The sequence below is a fragment of the Gadus macrocephalus genome, chromosome 1 (genome assembly GCF_031168955.1).
Source record: "Gadus macrocephalus chromosome 1, ASM3116895v1".
NCBI lineage: Eukaryota > Metazoa > Chordata > Actinopteri > Gadiformes > Gadidae > Gadus > Gadus macrocephalus.
In genome coordinates, this window is record NC_082382.1 from 255,905 (window position 1) to 273,661 (window position 17,757).

At 41.9% G+C, this 17,757-nt stretch overlaps 2 protein-coding genes and 1 long non-coding RNA gene across 5 annotated transcripts; 1 reads left to right on the forward strand and 2 right to left on the reverse strand.

The window, feature by feature from the left end:
* Positions 1-889: 889 nt before the first annotated feature.
* On the reverse strand, positions 890-2,650 carry tusc2b (tumor suppressor 2, mitochondrial calcium regulator b). The gene is made up of 3 exons (XM_060061066.1): positions 2,505-2,650; positions 2,285-2,405; positions 890-2,180 (listed from the first exon to the last, which is right to left on the reverse strand). The coding sequence occupies exons 1-3, from the start codon at positions 2,648-2,650 to the stop codon at positions 2,115-2,117; spliced, it is 333 nt and encodes a 110-aa protein (XP_059917049.1). The 3' UTR covers positions 890-2,114.
* rassf1 (Ras association domain family member 1) lies at positions 2,571-9,367 on the reverse strand. Of its 3 annotated transcripts, none has more exons than XM_060061036.1 (8): positions 9,230-9,367; positions 7,973-8,488; positions 6,704-6,828; positions 5,998-6,102; positions 5,605-5,890; positions 5,132-5,247; positions 4,977-5,039; positions 2,571-2,709 (listed from the first exon to the last, which is right to left on the reverse strand). In XM_060061036.1, exons 2-8 carry the CDS (start codon positions 8,262-8,264, stop codon positions 2,707-2,709), a joined length of 990 nt encoding a protein of 329 aa, XP_059917019.1. In that variant the 5' UTR covers positions 8,265-8,488; positions 9,230-9,367; the 3' UTR covers positions 2,571-2,706. The 3 variants fall into 3 exon arrangements, with proteins under 3 accessions (XP_059917019.1, XP_059917002.1, XP_059917011.1); XM_060061019.1 differs by having other exon boundaries at positions 2,573-2,704; XM_060061028.1 differs by lacking the exon at positions 9,230-9,367 and adding an exon at positions 9,061-9,215 and having other exon boundaries at positions 2,573-2,704.
* On the forward strand, positions 3,755-6,404 carry LOC132464602 (uncharacterized). Its single transcript, XR_009527294.1, has 3 exons — positions 3,755-5,041; positions 5,162-5,242; positions 5,636-6,404. It is a non-coding gene; the product is annotated as an uncharacterized LOC132464602 (long non-coding RNA).
* Positions 9,368-17,757: the final 8,390 nt, after the last annotated feature.

A 17,757-nucleotide genomic window follows, 5' to 3' on the forward strand; every position in this document is an offset into this window, starting at 1 on the left:
TAACTTTAAGTGGATTTTGATGAAGCATTATCCTTTAAGTGGACATAATAAACCCCTTCAATGCTTATTCATTCATTTCTTATTAACCCCTCCCTGCAAGAGCCAACCTCAATTTCCTGTGCAGCAAGTTCTTCTTGTCGCAGCCTTTACTGGTAAAGCCATTACATATTTCATTAAGACATTGGACTTGAAAGGTTCATTATTTTCCTTACATGTCCTGAAAGCGGAAATACAATGATAGTAGGAATCCACCCACGTTAATACTGCAAACCAAGACTGTTTATGGGCTGTGTTGCAGCATTTTCTGTGTTTTTGAATAATATGTACATCATCATCGCTTGATGGCTCCATCAATAGATTTGCATTCCCACTAACGGTTCTCCATACCTAGTCAGAGACCCTGGCCCTGTTCTCCATACCTAGTCAGAGACCCTGGCCCTGTTCTCCATACCTAGTCAGAGACCCTGGCCCTGTTCTCCATACCTAGTCAGAGACCCTGGCCCTGTTCTCCATACCTAGTCAGAGACCCTGGCCCTGTTCTCCATACCTAGTCAGAGACCCTGGCCCTGTTCTCCATACCTATTCAGAGACCCTGGCCCTGTTCTCCATACCTAGTCAGAGACCCTGGCCCTGTTCTCCATACCTAGTCAGAGACCCTGGCCCTGTTCTCCATACCTAGTCAGAGACCCTGGCCCTGTTCTCCATACCTAGTCAGAGACCCTGGCCCTGTTCTCCATACCTAGTCAGAGACCCTGGCCCTCACCTCTGGGTTCTCCATACCTAGTCGGAGACCCTGAACCTTTGTACCTGGAGCAGAGCCTGAATCTTTGGACACCATGTTCCCCAATCAGTGATTGAAGGGTAGAGGCACCAAGAAGAATCTAAGGGACAGCTGCCAAAAAAAGTTTAATTTTTACTAACCGTAGCCCATAACCTTTTATGATTAAATTGGTTTGATTCCAGATTTAAATCCATGAGATCAAAATTGGATTGAAGGATAACATGTAGTCTTTGCATAAAATAAGTACAAATAACAGTAAGGGAATTTGTTTTCATTCTGAAAGGAATGCAAAATCCATATCACAGCAATGGAGCAAGAAATAATATTGATAATTATATAATGCAATTATTAGAGTTAAAGTTATGTAAACATTGCTAAGAAAACAAATTTTGGATTAAAAATAAAACAAACCAATTACACATTTTCAATTGTAATATAAATAAAAAATTTATTTGACCAGTTATAAATAAAAAGTGAACTGAGTGAGCCCAAGCAGAAAACAAATGATCTGTTGTTAAACTCAGTGCTACTGTACATGAGGGCTGCACACATCCTCTTAACTCAAGCCAAGATCCATCATACATTACAACATCACATTAAACCACTTCTGAACATATTGGCAGAGAATCGTCCACCTCACAGGGATATTTAGTGTTAAGCACATGAAGGCTTCATGCAAGGTTGATATTTAAGCAAGTTTTATAGGCGTTGCACACATACAATGTACATTTAGGCCTCCCTGCTCTGAAAACCTAGGTTTTGGCCTTGATTAAATTGGATTTTTAATATATATATATATATATATATATATGCTAGAAGCACTTGACACGATAGTGATTTAACAAACAGCTCTTGATAGCTCTTGATTCCTCTCAAATCATACGTTTTCAGGCCATTATAGAAATTACTGGCCATTATCTCGCCAAAGCCAAAAATGTAATAACCTTTTGCCTTATTCTCGAAGTGCATTTCTTCCACAAATTATATAACAAGATAAGACCCCGCTGAAATTTGGTAAGGAATTTCCTACAATAATCAAAGAACCATAGGCACACCAAACTTATAATTTAAACAAGGAATTCCCAGATGGTTACCCCCTTCTACTGTTTTGTCATCTTTAACACATTTTTATTGGTGGCCTCTTCTGTGTCCAACACAGATCACGTGACAAACCATGAACATAGTTTGCATGCAGAGGCTTAACATTTTACTAACCAGTCCAGGCATAGGGCATTAGATATCTCAAGAGGTCATGTTCCAGTGAAGTGCGTGGCTCCCCCACACAGGGAGACGGCAGGATGGAGTTGGCGAGCAGGAAAAGGCTCAGGCATCATCAAACCTCACAGAGGACGATAGGAAAATCTACATGGATAGAAGGATGTTCCAGCTTTATCATTCCCTGTAGTGAAAAGAGAAGCATTACTTGGTTTGACATGATACATCCTGGGAAAATCTATGTCTGGTCCAGTGAGAAACAATCGTTTTTTCTTCCATACTACACACCTGAGGCATTAGATTTTTTTGAATCCTTTTCAGCTTGGCCCTTTTACGACCATTCTTTGTTACAATTGTCTCTTCGTAAAACTCATGGGCCAAGTCACCATCCTCATCCAAGTACAAAGAGCTGTAATACATAAAGTTATTACTATTGTTTTGAGACAGTCTGCAATACTTTTAAAAGCAATGACGTGATACATAATCTGGTGTGCCAGCCTGTATTCACCTCCGTCTTGTAAACACAAATGGCGTTGCACTTGGGAAACGCAGTCTGGTCACCGATTGCTCATTTCCGTCTTTGGTTGCGTCTTCAACAGTACCTGAGCCAGAAAAAGGCCAATATCCTCTTGATTTTGAGCCACTCCCGCCCATCTTCAACTGTGGCACATTCTTTTCTTGGTCACAGCCCTCCTTATAGTGTTACAGCTTCACTGTGCAGGAGAAAGGTTAACATTCAGTCTAAACATATATTTCGTCAGTATAAAATATGTACAGTTCAACACCAGGACACTTACAATTAAAAATGAGGGGAAACAGACAGAAAACCAACCATCATTAATATGATAAATCAGAGCTAGTACGTGGCTGAATGCCATGTCACGTTAATATGTAATGAAAGAGTCATAACATTTTGAGATGCCTCTTCTAACCTTTAAAAAAAGTATTCATTCGTTCAGCAGGTATTCATCAATCATGCAGTAGTAAACAAAACTAAAATGATCAACAACACTCAGCAGAGAACTCGATCTGCTTCCAAAGACCCCAATGTGAGCTGGCTGGATTGGTTGTTTGAAGGAAACAGTTCCACTGTCTTCAATGTAAACTATCAGTTAAACATAAAGCAGATATCAAACTGGTCGGTCTACCTCATTGGCCTGGACTGTGCCCAGTCGTTAAACTACACATATTAAACAACTACCTTGATAATCTCACTTTATAGGTCATTGCTTGATCACTCTCTCTGGCTAGCTAGCCTACCTCAAAACGCTACACAGGGCATCTGTTTAAATTCACTCTTAAGGAAGGAGACACATGCAGAAAAACGTTGTCACCTTGTGTATATCCAATATATCCGTGTTGTATCACCTTCACAAGTACTAGTTTCTAGGGTCGTATTTTGAATCGGTAGTTAAATAGCTGTTTTGTTCATTTCCATCTAAGCTACACACAAGCTACCACTGTAAGCTAACCGAACCGGATGTAATCCTTCTTTGGTTCTCTTGTTCCAGGGGACGGAAGCGCCTTAATTTGTAATTCCGCCACCAAGCGGCAAGGGTTGGAATCAGTGGATGTCCAAGGCATCTAAATGTTTGCTAAATACATTACTTTTTATTACTTTTTTAATATAAGGCTTTACGAGACAACAGCTATTATGCCACCAATATATTAGAGAAGTTTTTATTTAAAATGTTGCAATATATATTCTCAAGGTGCTCATTCCTCAAAGACAAGAATGACATATATTATGTGCAATGTTGTATACAGTTGCAATCGTGTGAAACCCAATATTAATCAACATGAGCCATCTTGTATACTTTAAACAAAAGATAACAAGCCTCAAATGTGCAGAACATTTTTAAATAATTTATTTTTCAATTCAAACAGCATCTCAAGCAATTCTCTCAAAAAATTTAACAACATTCCTCTCAAGTCTAGACCTCGTCCCTCTTAAATGTGCTGTAGGTAGGCTTTAAGAGCTATAATTTAATATAACCGTAACCATTTGGAGCTAATAGTCAGTGAAGTGCTGTGAGAATGTCTGTTGGAGCGCCCTGTCTATGCATGAACCAATTCAGCTTTTGGAACACTCCTAACTAAGTTCTGACTATCAGTGCAGATGCCCTGATTGGCTTGAGGAATCCATCTTGCCTGTCAATCACAAGTGAGTCAATGCAACATGCCTCAATGGCAGTGAAATGTATGGAGGAAGGGAGCTGAGAGGAGGGCACTTATTTGGGGTTGTTCAGTTTATTGCTCTTTTCTGCACTCTCTTTTTATAACTCTCAAATCTTTACTACAGCACATTGGATCTCTGCTCAGGTAAGAACGCCCTTTTTACTTTAACACTGTCTCTATACAACCTGTTTCACAGTTAGCAGCATCATACACTACAGTCTGTTTACACCTGATTGGATTCCCTGCGATAGGATCTCAATGCGGCTCTGGGTCTAACTCCCTGAAGTAAAGTTCAGTGCAGTTCTCACAACATCATCGATAAGGATCTCACTCTGTAGCTTCATTGAGCTGCACCAAAACAATGTGAGCGCACTGCCTTGCTCACTGACTTGGCCGCAAGCTACAGTAATTTGCCACCCTCTTGGCAATGAAGCCAGGGAGGTAAACCACAGACTCATTCAATCTTCTGGAAGTAATAGAAGGAATTCATTTAATGGAACATCCTTTTCTGATGGTTAATGCACACCTTGAAAACCCTGAATAATATAAAAGGTAAAACACAGATTTCTGTTATCACTTTAAATTAATATTCTTTACAGAAAGGTCCTTTGAGGTCATAATTCTATGATTGCATTATGCTGCAGAAGAGGCTAAATACCCACTGATTGGGCAGCCATTTTCCGGACAGCCCTGTGCACTGACCCGTCAGACTGCTTCAACACAGTATGCTGACCCCTGACATGGCCTGCTTTATCTCCTCTCTGGCGAGGGCATAGCGTTTGACTATCTGACGGATGTGCACCTCTTCCTCGCGTTGAAGCATCCGCAGGAAGTTGCACAGCTCAGGAAAGCTGAAAGCGTCCCACTGTAAGAAATACAAAAATATTTTAAATGACACATTGTAGCACACGGTGTGGATGCTCTCTGGGGCCACGTGGGTTGACACTTGAAACTTACATTTATGTCGCCCGTGTCATTCTCTTTCAGAACCAGGCTCAGGGCCTTCTCCCCAGGGCCAGCACAGAGGCGTAAGTGTAAGGGGCATGCGTCGTCAGACACCTTACGGAGGTAAACTGTGAATAAAAAAAACAAGGAAATCGACTGGTAAACATAGGAAGAGCTAGCATGTCTGAGTTGATCCAATTCACCAAATCGTTAGCCTCATAGCTTAATGGCCTAAGTCATATTTGAAGGTACATTTTGTATTTAGCGTCAAAATTGCCTCAGTCAAATTGATGACCTAGGCAGATAGTGATTATTGAATGTAAAAAGCACTCTGATTGGCTTAGGATATAGCCAATGAGTTAAAGTTAATCAACAGCGTGAGGAGAGATAGTTGACATGTCACAATTTGGCCAAAATATGACTGAGGCAATTATGCTGTGAATGATAACGAAATGTTAAGTGTATAACACATTGCATAATTTCACCTTGATTCTGACGCTCCGTTCGTTCAAACAGGGCAAATTTCGCCGGGTTGTCCACCACAGTGAACTTGTTGAGCAGGGCCTGAATGACTTCCCGTGCGCGGGTCTGGGAGCTGATGTGCAGGTGCTTGGCACTATCTCTCGGGAGGTAAAATGACGTCCTCCGCGTCGAGGCCACTTGGGCTTGTCCTTCTTGTGTCAGAGACAGTTTGCGTGGCAACGGCAGAGAAATCGGACGAGCAAGCTGAAACTGCACCCTTATGAACCCTGTGTATGACCCGTCCTTATTCTGCAAAGATCATCATGAACAGTGAAAAGCACAACATCTAGGCTCCAAGGCAACCTTACTTCCATATACATGAATGTGCAGAAAGAATGAAGAACAGCTTCACTTACGTTCACCATGAAGTGATTATTGTTGATCTGGGCATTGTATTCCTTTATCTTCTGCTGGATTTCACCAAAAGTCAATTCTTGCTTTCCCCATTCAATCTGTTCATCCTGAAATATAGGTGACGAAAGGGATACAAATCATTTCAATGTAAAAAAAAAAGCTGTACAATTGTGATGTTGCCTTCTCTTAAATGATTGGTATATTAGTGTCCTCACAAAATAAATCAATGTATTTGTTGACGAATGGAAAACTGAGTGGCAGTGGAAGATTTGTCCCACTCTTGTTGTGTGTGTGTGTAGAGTTTAAGGGCATTGTGGTAGATTTAAAAAGAAAAACGTGACTTGAGAGGCTGATCAAATTGTCCTTGCCTTGCCTATTCATGGTGCCCTCAGTAAAATGGCTCTTACCACGTTTGTGTCTGTCTCTATGGTATCTACAGATAGATCTTACCACGTTTGTGTCTGTCTCTATGGTATCTACAGATAGATCTTACCACGTTTGTGTCTGTCTCTATGGTATCTACAGACAGATCTTACCACGTTTGTGTCTGTCTCTATGGTATCTACAGACAGATCTTACCACGTTTGTGTCTGTCTCTATGGTATCTACACACAGATCTTACCACGTTTGTGTCTGTCTCTATGGTATCTACAGATAGATCTTACCACGTTTGTGTCTGTCTCTATGGTATCTACACACAGATCTTACCACGTTTGTGTCTGTCTCTATGGTATCTACGGACAGATCTGCTGGCTCTGGCGCCAAATGGCCTCCTGCACTGCAGTCCAACTGAATGAACGGCCGGCAGCGGTCGTGACAGATGTATCTGCAGTCTGACAGGGGAGAGGAGTCACAGTTAGACAAGAGACTAGTTATTGAGTAGCTGATTATGGTTGAATGTTAGACTTAGTTAATGGTTCAAGTATATGACTGACATTGCCAAAAAAGGAGTCAACGGCTTAATCCATTACATATCATGTTTAAACTATGGTGACTGTCGGTAATATAGTGTTTTAGAGCCTCTCGATGTGTTTCACATCAAAGTGAGGGTATTATCACTATTCCTCCAGTCAACCCATACAGGTTAGAGCGAGGCTTCCTGGAGCCTCACTCTCAAATGTGTAATTATCTCATCTGAGATAATTATATTGATTGGGCAAAGAGACATGGATAAAGTAGCAGTCCTCTATAGTATTGAAAGAAAAATAACTAAAATGGTATGCTTACAAAGTTGATTCAGAAAAAATTTACTTTGGTAAAAGTCTTCCATAAAGTATTCTACACGTCAATGTAATAAAGTATTTGATAAAGCAATATATTCAATGGAATCACAGTCAACTCATAACCAGAAAATGCTTAACATTGTTGACAATACCGTTTTGGAAAGTCGAAGCATTTCTTTTTGTTAATATTGAAAGAGTAATCCAATGAGGAACAATGATTAAACCCCGCTATTTTCCTTGTCAAAAAGCATACTATGCAAATAAATGTATGCAAATTAGCTGAGAGAGACACAATCACACACACACACACACACACACACACACACACACACACATAGTTAATCATTGACATAATCCCCATTATTTTTTAAAGCCTACACCACAGAGAGATGGTGTATTGGGTTCTGTTTTTAAAGCCTACACCACAGAGAGATGGTGTATTGGGTTCTGTTTTTAAAGCCTACACCACAGAGAGATGGTGTATTGGGTTCTGTTTTTAAAGCCTACACCACAGAGAGATGGTGTATTGGGTTCTGTTTTTAAAGCCTACACCACAGAGAGATGGTGTATTGGGTTCTGTTTTTAAAGCCTACACCACAGAGAGATGGTGTATTGGGTTCTGTTTTTAAAGCCTACACCACAGAGAGATGGTGTATTGGGTTCTGTTTTTAAAGCCTACACCACAGAGAGATGGTGTATTGGGTTCTGTTTTTAAAGCCTACACCACAGAAAGTCGGCTCACGTCGTAACTCACTTGCGCAGCAGAGGCTCTGCTTGTAGAGACCCCAGACGAACTCTCCACACAGGTCGCACCAGGTCAGATGGGTGTAGCTGCAGGGCAGGAAGTCATGGCCCTTCCCGGTGTCCCTCGGATGGAAGAGGGGCCCTTCAACGCTTGCCGTGCCACCTAGCAGGCGCACCACGTTGGAGCGTAGCGGCGGGCCGGCGGCTGACGCAGGCCCAACTAGCGCGGCCTGCGGGGCGGCCAGCTCGATTGGCTCATCGGCGCTGAGGTCCTTTAGCTCGATACACTCACATTTAGACATGCTTCAACCGGGCACCGGACCGGAGCATCCTGCTCTGCGAAGGGGACTCATGAATCCAAATGCATCCACTTAAAGGGCCTTGGAGATGTGTGATGATGAGCCAGTGGAACTGTACTTTATTAATTCCAGGCAGGATGGAGGATGAGGAAGCAAACAGGAAATAAGCACCAGGGTTTTGCTCATTTAGTCCATTGCTGTTGAATGTCGTGCTGCTTAAAGCGGTTCTGAAAGAAGACACGTTCTTTATTATTAGCTGGTCACTGAAAGAGGACAATATACGCTTCTAATATGCTTTTCCGGACAGGGCATTACGACATAATGAGTGAATGTTGACGGCTACATGGAGAAAAGGGATAGGCTGTGATTTATGTCAGGATTAGTCACATCGCACATGATTATATGTTGCTCTGTAAAGGAGGCATGTGGAAAACAGTATTCTGTGCAATACGAATAAGAATCCAATAATTTCAATCATTGCATAATTGAAAGGAACATAATTCTATCTAAATTTGCTCATATAACAATTGTAATTAATAAACGTAATATATTGACCTACTAACATATACAGTTGTAAAAGGGATGGGTTCATTAGTTTTAAATGATAATCCGTGCCATGTGATCAGCTGCCTTCCTTCATGAGTTCTCCTGTGAGACTCCACTGTGAGTTGAATCTGAACAATCGCTCTGTCTGCCAAGTGGGTCAGCGCCCGTTACAATGACATTCACACAGAGCGAACAAGTGCAAATTGTGATTAGAATCTACAATAAGTTATCTGGAAGTGTTACTGCGACTTACTTTTAGATGTTGGTCGTTGTTTATAACGTATAAGCACTTTATTCGGTCGTTCAACCAATCAATCGTCCCGGGACACTCACATTTCTTCCAGAATGGTAGTGTCCGGACGTCACTATTTTTATTTTATTTTATCAGGAAACAAACCAAACACATAACATGTATATCTTACCTCTTTTGATAATTCCTCACCCATAAAATAAAGGACATTGAAGAGGGGAGGCGGCCACATCGCCTATCATCCTTCCATTCTCCTCACACTGCGCATGCCCAGTAACCGTGGGATTAAATCTAATCCGAGCCTTTAACCTTCCTCCTACGAAGGGTTGGTCACTCTCTCATGGGCTCCGTTTAAGCCGTTGTTTAAATATCAGATAGAAAAATATATAAATTGTAGAATGAATAAAATAATCCATACAATATTTTCAAAAAAGTTCTCCTTTCCTGATCCCGAAGATTTAGGTCGGCAGACATTAGCAGGTGTTTACCATGGACTTGTTTACTAAAACGTGTGACTCTAAAATCTTGTTCCGGAGTGATCTTTACATTTTCCACTAAAAGCCATTTGGTGGTCCACTTGTGGAGAACCCCCCAGGCGCACATATGTGTCCTAAATTCTCCCTCACTGGGAAAGGATATCTCTGAAGCTCTAATCGCAATGTTGTACATGTTATATAATAATAATTATTATTATTATTATAATGGACAGTTTCATTTATCGTCATACATGATATTCATATAACTATGGATTATGCAGTTCTATTTTTGTATATTAACTATATTAATTAATATTTGCATGTTATTTAACATATATATACATAACATGTTATTCCTTCTTTTTTTAATTACACCGTAATATAAAAGAAAGACACTCTCTTAGTAAAGAATACAAGCACAAAAAAAGGAAAAGAGAAAAATATATATTATTCTCTATAAATAATAATGGTTAAAGGGGTGAGGGTTAGATACATTTCTCAATTGTGAATAGTTCAATAAAAACATAATACATTGTGATGGGATACATTTTGATGTGAGTACAGTTCTTTAGTTCTTTAGTCCTTTTCCTATTATAAATATAATCAATATAGAACCTAATGAATAGACTCACTGTGGTCACAAGTAGGCTTTAAGTAGACCTGGAGCACAATAAACAGCGCCCGGTTAAGCACGGAATCTGTTGTTGGCATCAGAGTAGCTGGTATTGTTGTGTAGCCCCCGTCCAGGGTAACTCCAGAGCCCCCCACCCCCACAAGCAATCATCAAGGCCCACAGGAGGATACACTTCATGATCCCAGCCCCAGCTGACCTAAAACAACAGGACCCTCCATATTGTTTAGCTGGTCGTAGACTGAGGCCTTTATTGAGATTGGTTAAATTCACACTGTTCAACCGTTCTTCTTATGAACATCATTTTGAATTCTTTCTTTTCCCACAAGGCACAAAACAGTTGGCCAGTAATGCCGGAGGCTTTTGAGTATTATGCACTTTTAAGTAACCACATTATCATAACATTGCAATCCAAAGAATTCTTGTTCAGGTTTCTATGTTATAAACTATATTCACTCTGATAGGCTTTAACAGTGACAATATCAGGACTATATCAATCAATAGATTACCAACTAACTCCCTGTCTGCCCCCAATGACAAAGTGTGGCCTCAGTCTGGAAACATACCATCCTCCATGCTGCGGTGTGGACGCCGGTACGGCCGCTGACCCCAGCAACAGACCCGTCTCCATGCTGCGGTGTGGACGCCGGTACGGCCGCTGACCCCAGGCTCAGTAACATCTCTTTCCCAACCTTATCAACGTACTTAATCACTACGGATTAATGGATATCTTTCATCTTTTCATCATTTTAAATGGATTTCCTGGTGAAGTATTTAATCTATTCAACAATAGTATATGGATTTGTATCTTGTTGTGAGAATAAATTAAATAAAAAAGTTCCACTGCACCATGTTCGCTTTGGCCTATAAAACATGTTGCATCATGAATATGTAGGGAGAGAAGGGCACAACATAACATGTCTCTTATTTGGGTTGACTTCTGAAAATATGTTTAATTGAGTCTAATCCTTTTTTTATACAAGGAACATACATGTTTGCTTATACAATGATTACACGCCATGACTACATTTCTAGAACATTGCAGTAGGTAAACATCCAAGCGTAGTAATCAACAGGGGTGAAGCACGAAACTCTGAGTCCTATACAACAGCAGGCCCCCTTCCTCTCTTCATCCATGTACCTCATTCATCTTTAAGAAAATACAAACACAATTAATTGGGCAAACACATGGATCTATTCTGGTCATCAGGGTAGTCCCTAATTAACTGTTCATATCAAATTTAAAATCGTATGTGTATGTGCGTGTGTGTGTGTCTGTTAGTGTGCACATTTTGAAATCTCACAACATTTCATCCCTCCTTTCACAACTAATCCTAAAATTACTTGACCATGGGCAATGAGGTTATCTTGGAGTATCGCGCTCAAAAGGATTTTGTACATGTGTACTTGAGCTCCTTTCAGTTAAAAGCGCTGCAACTGGGGGTTAAGATGGCGTCGTAGAGGAAGCACGTAGTTCCAGGAGGCTCCGGTGATACTTTTCAGTTATTCCGATTACTTTACACATTTGCGTTGCAGAATTGTCATTTTTGGCGGTGGGAGTAACTCTGTAATGAGTTTGGGCAACTATTTCCTTAAAATAACCGACGACATGACCACAACCAGACCAAAAAAGAAGCTCACGGGACAGAGCGGGGAAGCCAGCGCCGTGTGGAAATGGCCGAGTGTGAAGATGCTAGCTGCAGCAGCACTGACACAGATATTTTCCAAGCAATGGATAAACTATCTGAAAACATCACCAAAGTCATTGACGCTAAAATAAACACGGTGCTTGCGGCTATAAGAGACCAAACCACCCAAATTCAGGCTCTGGGAACCCGAGTCGGCGAGGCAGAAGATAGAATTGCTGGCATAGAGACCACAACGGAGTCGTTGCAGGCCAAAGTCACAAGTCTGGAAAAAATAAGTGAGCGGCATGTTGGACCACATCGATGACTTGGATAATCGTGGGCGCAGATGTAATATTTGGGTTGTGGGACTGACTGAAGGTACGGAAGGAGCTGATCCTGTGCGTTACATGGAAAAGTAGATGCCTGATTTTCTTAAATTGACATCCAAAGGAGGACGGGTTAAACTGGACCGCGCGCACCACTCCTTGGCGCCTAAGCCCGGCTCCAACCAACGACCAAGACCAATAATTCTAAAGTTACACACGTTCAGCGTCAAGCAACAAGTCATGAATACAGCCCGCCGTCCCGGAGTGGACCCGGACCAGCCCGCGCGCACTGGACCACGCATCTCTTTCTTCAACGACTACTCGGCAGCAGTGGTCAGGAAGCGCAAGGCATTTGATTCTGTGAAAGAGCGACTGAAGAAGATGGGTATCGGTTACGCATTGATCTACCCCGCCACGCTGAAGTGGACGGTCAACGGGACGGAGAAGAGGTTTGACACTCCGGAGGCTGCTGCCGCGTTTGTGGACTCTCTCGGTTAAAATGACAGGCTCTTCATCATTCTGACGGAAAAGTGCTCTCTTTCTCCGTCCTACGCTCTGATAATTGGACTGATATAACAGTATGTAAGTTCTCAGTCATATGGCCATGTTATCGATCTTTTTATTTTATTTCTTTATAACGCACAATGTGGACTAAAGTTACATCACTGTGTGAGGAGTGGGACTTGCGTTTATTCTATGGTTAGGCGCGAGATTGCACAAGGTGGAGCTGTCGGCTTTTGGCTGGAGCAAAATAAGGATTGTTATTCCCTGCATGTTTAGTAGGGTTTTCCCCCTTTCTTTATGGGGTTTGTTCTGTATGTGTTGTGTTTTTGTACTTGTTTTACCGTTTCTATGCAGCTCAGTCTTTTTTATTTTTCAGAGTGTGCCAAGGTATTACAATAGGAATTTGAAGTAATGGCAAATAAGCTACGGGTTTGCACCTGGAATATACGAGGGATTCATAACCCCATAAAACGTAGAAAAGTACTTACCTTCTTAAAAAGGGAAAATATAGATATTGCACTGGTGCAAGAAACCCACCTTGATGACACAGAGCATTTAAAATTACAACAGGGTATGTTTGGACAAGTATATTTTTCGTCTTTTACAACCAGAAGCAGGGGTGTTGCTATACTTATTAGACGTACTTTGCCCTTTAAAATGGTGAAATGCCTTAAGGATAAAAATGGTCGTTATGTTATAGTTAAAGGTAGTTTACAAGGACAAGAGATTTTAATAATGAATGTTTATTATCCACCTTCTCACCCATTAGACGTTATCACTAAAGTGTTTGTGGACCTTGCAGAAATGAGAGCTGATGCAGTAATTGTTGGTGGTGATTTTAATTGTATGTTAAATCCACTCATAGATAGGTTTCCTCATAGTGCTAAGGCTCCTTCTCCCCAAGCAAAAGCTCTCACTGCAATTTGTAACGATCTTGGATTTGATGATGTTTGGAGAAATCTCCACCCTGCTAACAAAGAATATACCTTTTTTTCTGCACCTCATGGTTGTCAGACCAGAATTGACTATTTCTTTCTGCCAAGAGCTCAATTGCAGTTAGTTTTAACTTGTCTCATAGGTAATATTGTTATATCTGTTCATGCAAGTGTGGTTATGGATATAAAACGTCCAGTTCCGTTATATCAGTCTCAACAATGGCGACTTAACACTGTTATTCTTAAAGATAATACTTTTACATCCTACTTTTCCACTGAATTTAAAGCTTTTCTTTCTATTAATTCACAATCAACAGATAATCCCTCACTTTTATGGGAGACCTGCAAAGCATATGCAAGAGGTCTGATCATATCATTTTCTGCCACTAAAAGGCGCCAAAACTTAGAGAAGCAATCTCTAGAGGCTAAATTATCAGATAAAGAAAAAGCTTACATTAGTTCACCAACTCCTATTTTGTGGAAAGAAATATCTGCTCTCAGATCAGCTATAAATTGTCACCTTACTAAAGAGGCAGAAAAAAACATTAGATATACCAAACCAAGGTTTTATGAGCACGGTGACAAACCAGGGAAGTGTCTTTCATACCTAGCTAAAAAAAGAGTAGAATCCCAGTCTATAACAGCAATTATGAAGGACGATGGCATTAGAGTGTATGAAAATAAATTGATAAATTACTGCTTTAAGGAATACTAAACAAATGTATACGCCTCAGAACAGACGAATGATGCACCTCAACTAATGGAAGGCTTTTTTACACAGATCGATCTCCCAACAATATCAGAAGAACAAAAATGTTTTCTAGATGGTCCAATCACTAGAGATTAAGTATTGAATGCTATTAAAAACCTCCAGAGTGGGAAATCACCAGGGCCCGACGGGTTCGGTTCCGAATATTATAAGGAGTTTAAAGACCTGCTTATAGGACCACTACTTCAAATGTTTAATGATTCGTTTTCAACTACAGAATTACCACAAACTCTTAAGGAGGCTAACATATCACTTTTATTGAAAAAGGGGAAGTGTCCTGAGTCCTGTTCCTCCTATAGACCCATAGCCCTCTTGAATGTAGATCGGAAGTTGCTTTCTAAAATACTAGCCACTCGTCTGGAGGACATTTTGCCCACCCTAATTAAAGAAGACCAAACTGGTTTTATAAAAGGCAGGAATTCAACTGATAATATTAGACGTCTTTTAAATGTTATCCAGGCCTTTGAACAAAAATCCATGACCGGTCTTGTGCTTTCTCTGGACGCGGAGAAAGCGTTTGACCGAGTTGAATGGTCATTCTTATTTTACACATTAGAAATTTTTTTGGTCTTGGTAGTAATTTTATAAAATGGGTTAGAATTCTATACAGTGACCCTCAAACTGCAGTTTTAACTAATGGGTTAAGATCAAAATGCTTTCCTACACATAGAGGTACAAGACAGGGTTGTCCCTTGTCTCCTCTCCTGTTTGCCCTGGCCATAGAGCCACTAGCTGTGGCCATTAGAATGGAACCCTCTATATATGGCTTACAGGTTGGGGAAAGATGTCATAAAATAACTCTGTATGCTGATGACGTCCTTGTGTTTTTATGTCACCCTGAGACCTCAGTCCCGGCCCTTCTTAAGATGATTAACGTATTTAGTAAATTTTCTGGATATAAGATTAACTTAAACAAATCAGAGGCTATGCCCTTGGGTAGTCTTAAAACGACACCTCATACTATACCTGTTGTGTTTTCTATGGAGGTCTACCATTTGTGTAGTCTTGTTATTTCTTATTTACTTATTAAAGTTATTGATAAACGTCTGAGGCTCGGCAGCCCAATGGTGTAGTGCCTCTTTAAGAGAACAGTGTGCTGTGGGTCCATGTGACCGGTGTTCGCCCAATAAAAAGGTGGCGCAAGAGTTGTATTGTTGGCACATAACTTTGACCCGGTGTGCAGCCACTTGGTAAGCTCCCTTAAATTCTTGTCTTCTTGTCTGCTTTCATGTTGTCAAATGATGTTGCTTGCTATGTTGTCTAATGATATCGCAATAGCGCTATGCTCCGGTAGATCCCAGTACGTTGCTAATAGCCAAAGTTAAAACTATATAAACATTTCAAATACATAAATCCATTTGGACTTGTGACGTCGCTGTCCCATCCGTGTCCATCCATGTTTGTATTTATTTCGTTTTATGAACGTCGATTAAATGAATCGCAGGGACCGGCATTTGTGCTGTACTTCCTGGTTTGCCGCGGGGCATTCTGGGAGCTGTAGTTTCCTATTGCAGAGATTTGATTAGGATTTGAATATGGCGCATAAGTGACATTTGAAACGTGTACATTAATGATTATGAATTATTATTATTATATATTTGTATTTTGATGAATGCAGGTGATGTTTGTGTAATGCACATGAGAAGTAAAACATTGCATTCCTTATTTTCCAGATTTATTACCTGCTTTCCCTTTGTTAAAGAATAAACAAACAAAAGTGGAATACCGAGTAATTTCCTTTGTACACCGGGTTACCCCTTCCGTGGGGAGAAAACGGAACAGTAATAAATCAACGGCCTGAGCACATCAAGCCAAGAGCCAAGTCTGTCACCGCCCTATCAGCATTGACCAGTGAAGGAGCACCAAAGGAAGAGGAATAGGCCGAATAGACCCCTCTGTGGAACAGCGCCTTGGTCAGTGCGAGAAATGGAAGATGGATTTGGCAGAATTAGCGGCCCTGAAAGGAAGGCGCTCAACAGCACAGGCCCTCTTCAGCAAAAGAGCGAAGAAGCTGTCCCTCACTGTAGATCTCCTAGTAAAAAGAGCACTCATTGACGAGATCAGAACACTTGGTGTGGACTTTGAAAAGGTGCACGATACTGGTCTCGAATATATTGATGCTCTCGGAGGAGTGGAAAAGGCAGAAGAAGAAGCAGCTCATGCAGAGGAGAAAACGGCGATGTGCCTTGACACATACACAGACACGCTGCGGCTCGCTAAGGAGACATTATGGTTCAAATTCGCCTATGTCGAAATAAAACTGTACGCCGACGGTGCAGAGGAGAAATGCGCCGAGGCTGAGTACACTGACGTGAAGGAGTTGCCGGAGGAAGACTGTCAAGTCCTGAGAGAGAGCCTGGAGGAGAGGATCAGCATGCTCGAGCGGAAGGTGCTTGAATGGGAAACCATTGTCTCTGAAGCCAAGACAACAGTGTACAAGCAGCAGCTATACAACCTGGGAAACAGACTGCATGACTGGGTGCAGAGCTGGAAAAAGTTGAAGCGGACTGAAGAGCTTGACGGGGGAGAAGAGGCGGCGCCTGCGGTTCCGAACTTCCCACACGCACCACCACAAAGCATCCCTGGCATGAATCCCGGGGTGTACGGCTTCAGACCACAGATCAGTCTTGAAAGAACACGCCTGCCCACGTTCTCAGGAGACATGACCGACTACTACCGGTGGAAGGCTGAGTGGGAAGAGCTGGAACAGCTGGGAAACCCACAGAGGACGGCTGGGGTTACAAGGTTCCATCTCCTAGCAAGTCTCAGCGACGGAGTGAAAAAAGACCTGGTTCTGTCCAGCTGTGCGTCAGCAGATGAAATGTTCAGGCGCCTCGACAACCGCTTCGGGAACAAGGCGAAAATCGTCCTGAGGATATCCGAGGAGGTTCAGGCCCTACTCCCCGTAAAAGGAAACGACCCCAGGAAAGCAATTGAGCTGATCCAAACCGTGGAGCGGGCCCTTAGCAACCTTATGATCCTGGGAGAAGAGGATGTTATAAAGAACCGTTGGGTAGCACAGTCCCTTGAAAGCAAGCTCCCAAGCTCTCTGAAGGAGAAATGGATTGAACACAAGTTTGAGGCTGCGAATGGTTTTGCTCCACCTAACCACTTCGACTGCTTGCTGCGCTTCCTGAAGAAACAGGAGGCAATCCTGGAGGAGCTGGATCTGCTGGAGGCAAGTCCTGGAGAGTGGAGCCCCTCAGTGAGAGGCCCGGCAGACAAGCAAGAAAGAGGAGCCAAGAAAGCGTTCTCCAAAGCCACCTCAGGCCAAAGAGGGTCTCGGTCAACGGGCTCATGCTTGGGCTCATGCACTGCCTGTGCCGATGAGACACACGCTGGCAGGCTGTTTGCCTGCAAAGCCTTCAGGGAGATGGATCTCCAGAGGAGAAAGGCCCATCTAAAGACCCATGGGGGATGCAATCGGTGCC

Excerpts from the sequence above, each read along its gene's own strand:
- tusc2b (XM_060061066.1), bottom strand. The coding sequence starts at position 2,650 with ATGGGCGGGAGTGGCTCAAAATCAAGAGGATATTGGCCTTTTTCTGGC. Across the intron at positions 2,406-2,504 it reads TTTGTGTTTACAAGACGGAG|CTCTTTGTACTTGGATGAGG; the intron begins GTGAATACAGGC and ends TATGTATTACAG. Across the intron at positions 2,181-2,284 it reads AAAAAAATCTAATGCCTCAG|GGAATGATAAAGCTGGAACA; the intron begins GTGTGTAGTATG and ends TTTTCACTACAG.
- rassf1 (XM_060061019.1), bottom strand. The coding sequence starts at position 8,264 with ATGTCTAAATGTGAGTGTATCGAGCTAAAGGACCTCAGCGCCGATGAG. Across the intron at positions 6,829-7,972 it reads GCAGAGCCTCTGCTGCGCAA|ACTGCAGATACATCTGTCAC; the intron begins GTGAGTTACGAC and ends CTCCCCTGTCAG. Across the intron at positions 5,040-5,131 it reads ATGACACGGGCGACATAAAT|TGGGACGCTTTCAGCTTTCC; the intron begins GTAAGTTTCAAG and ends TATTTCTTACAG.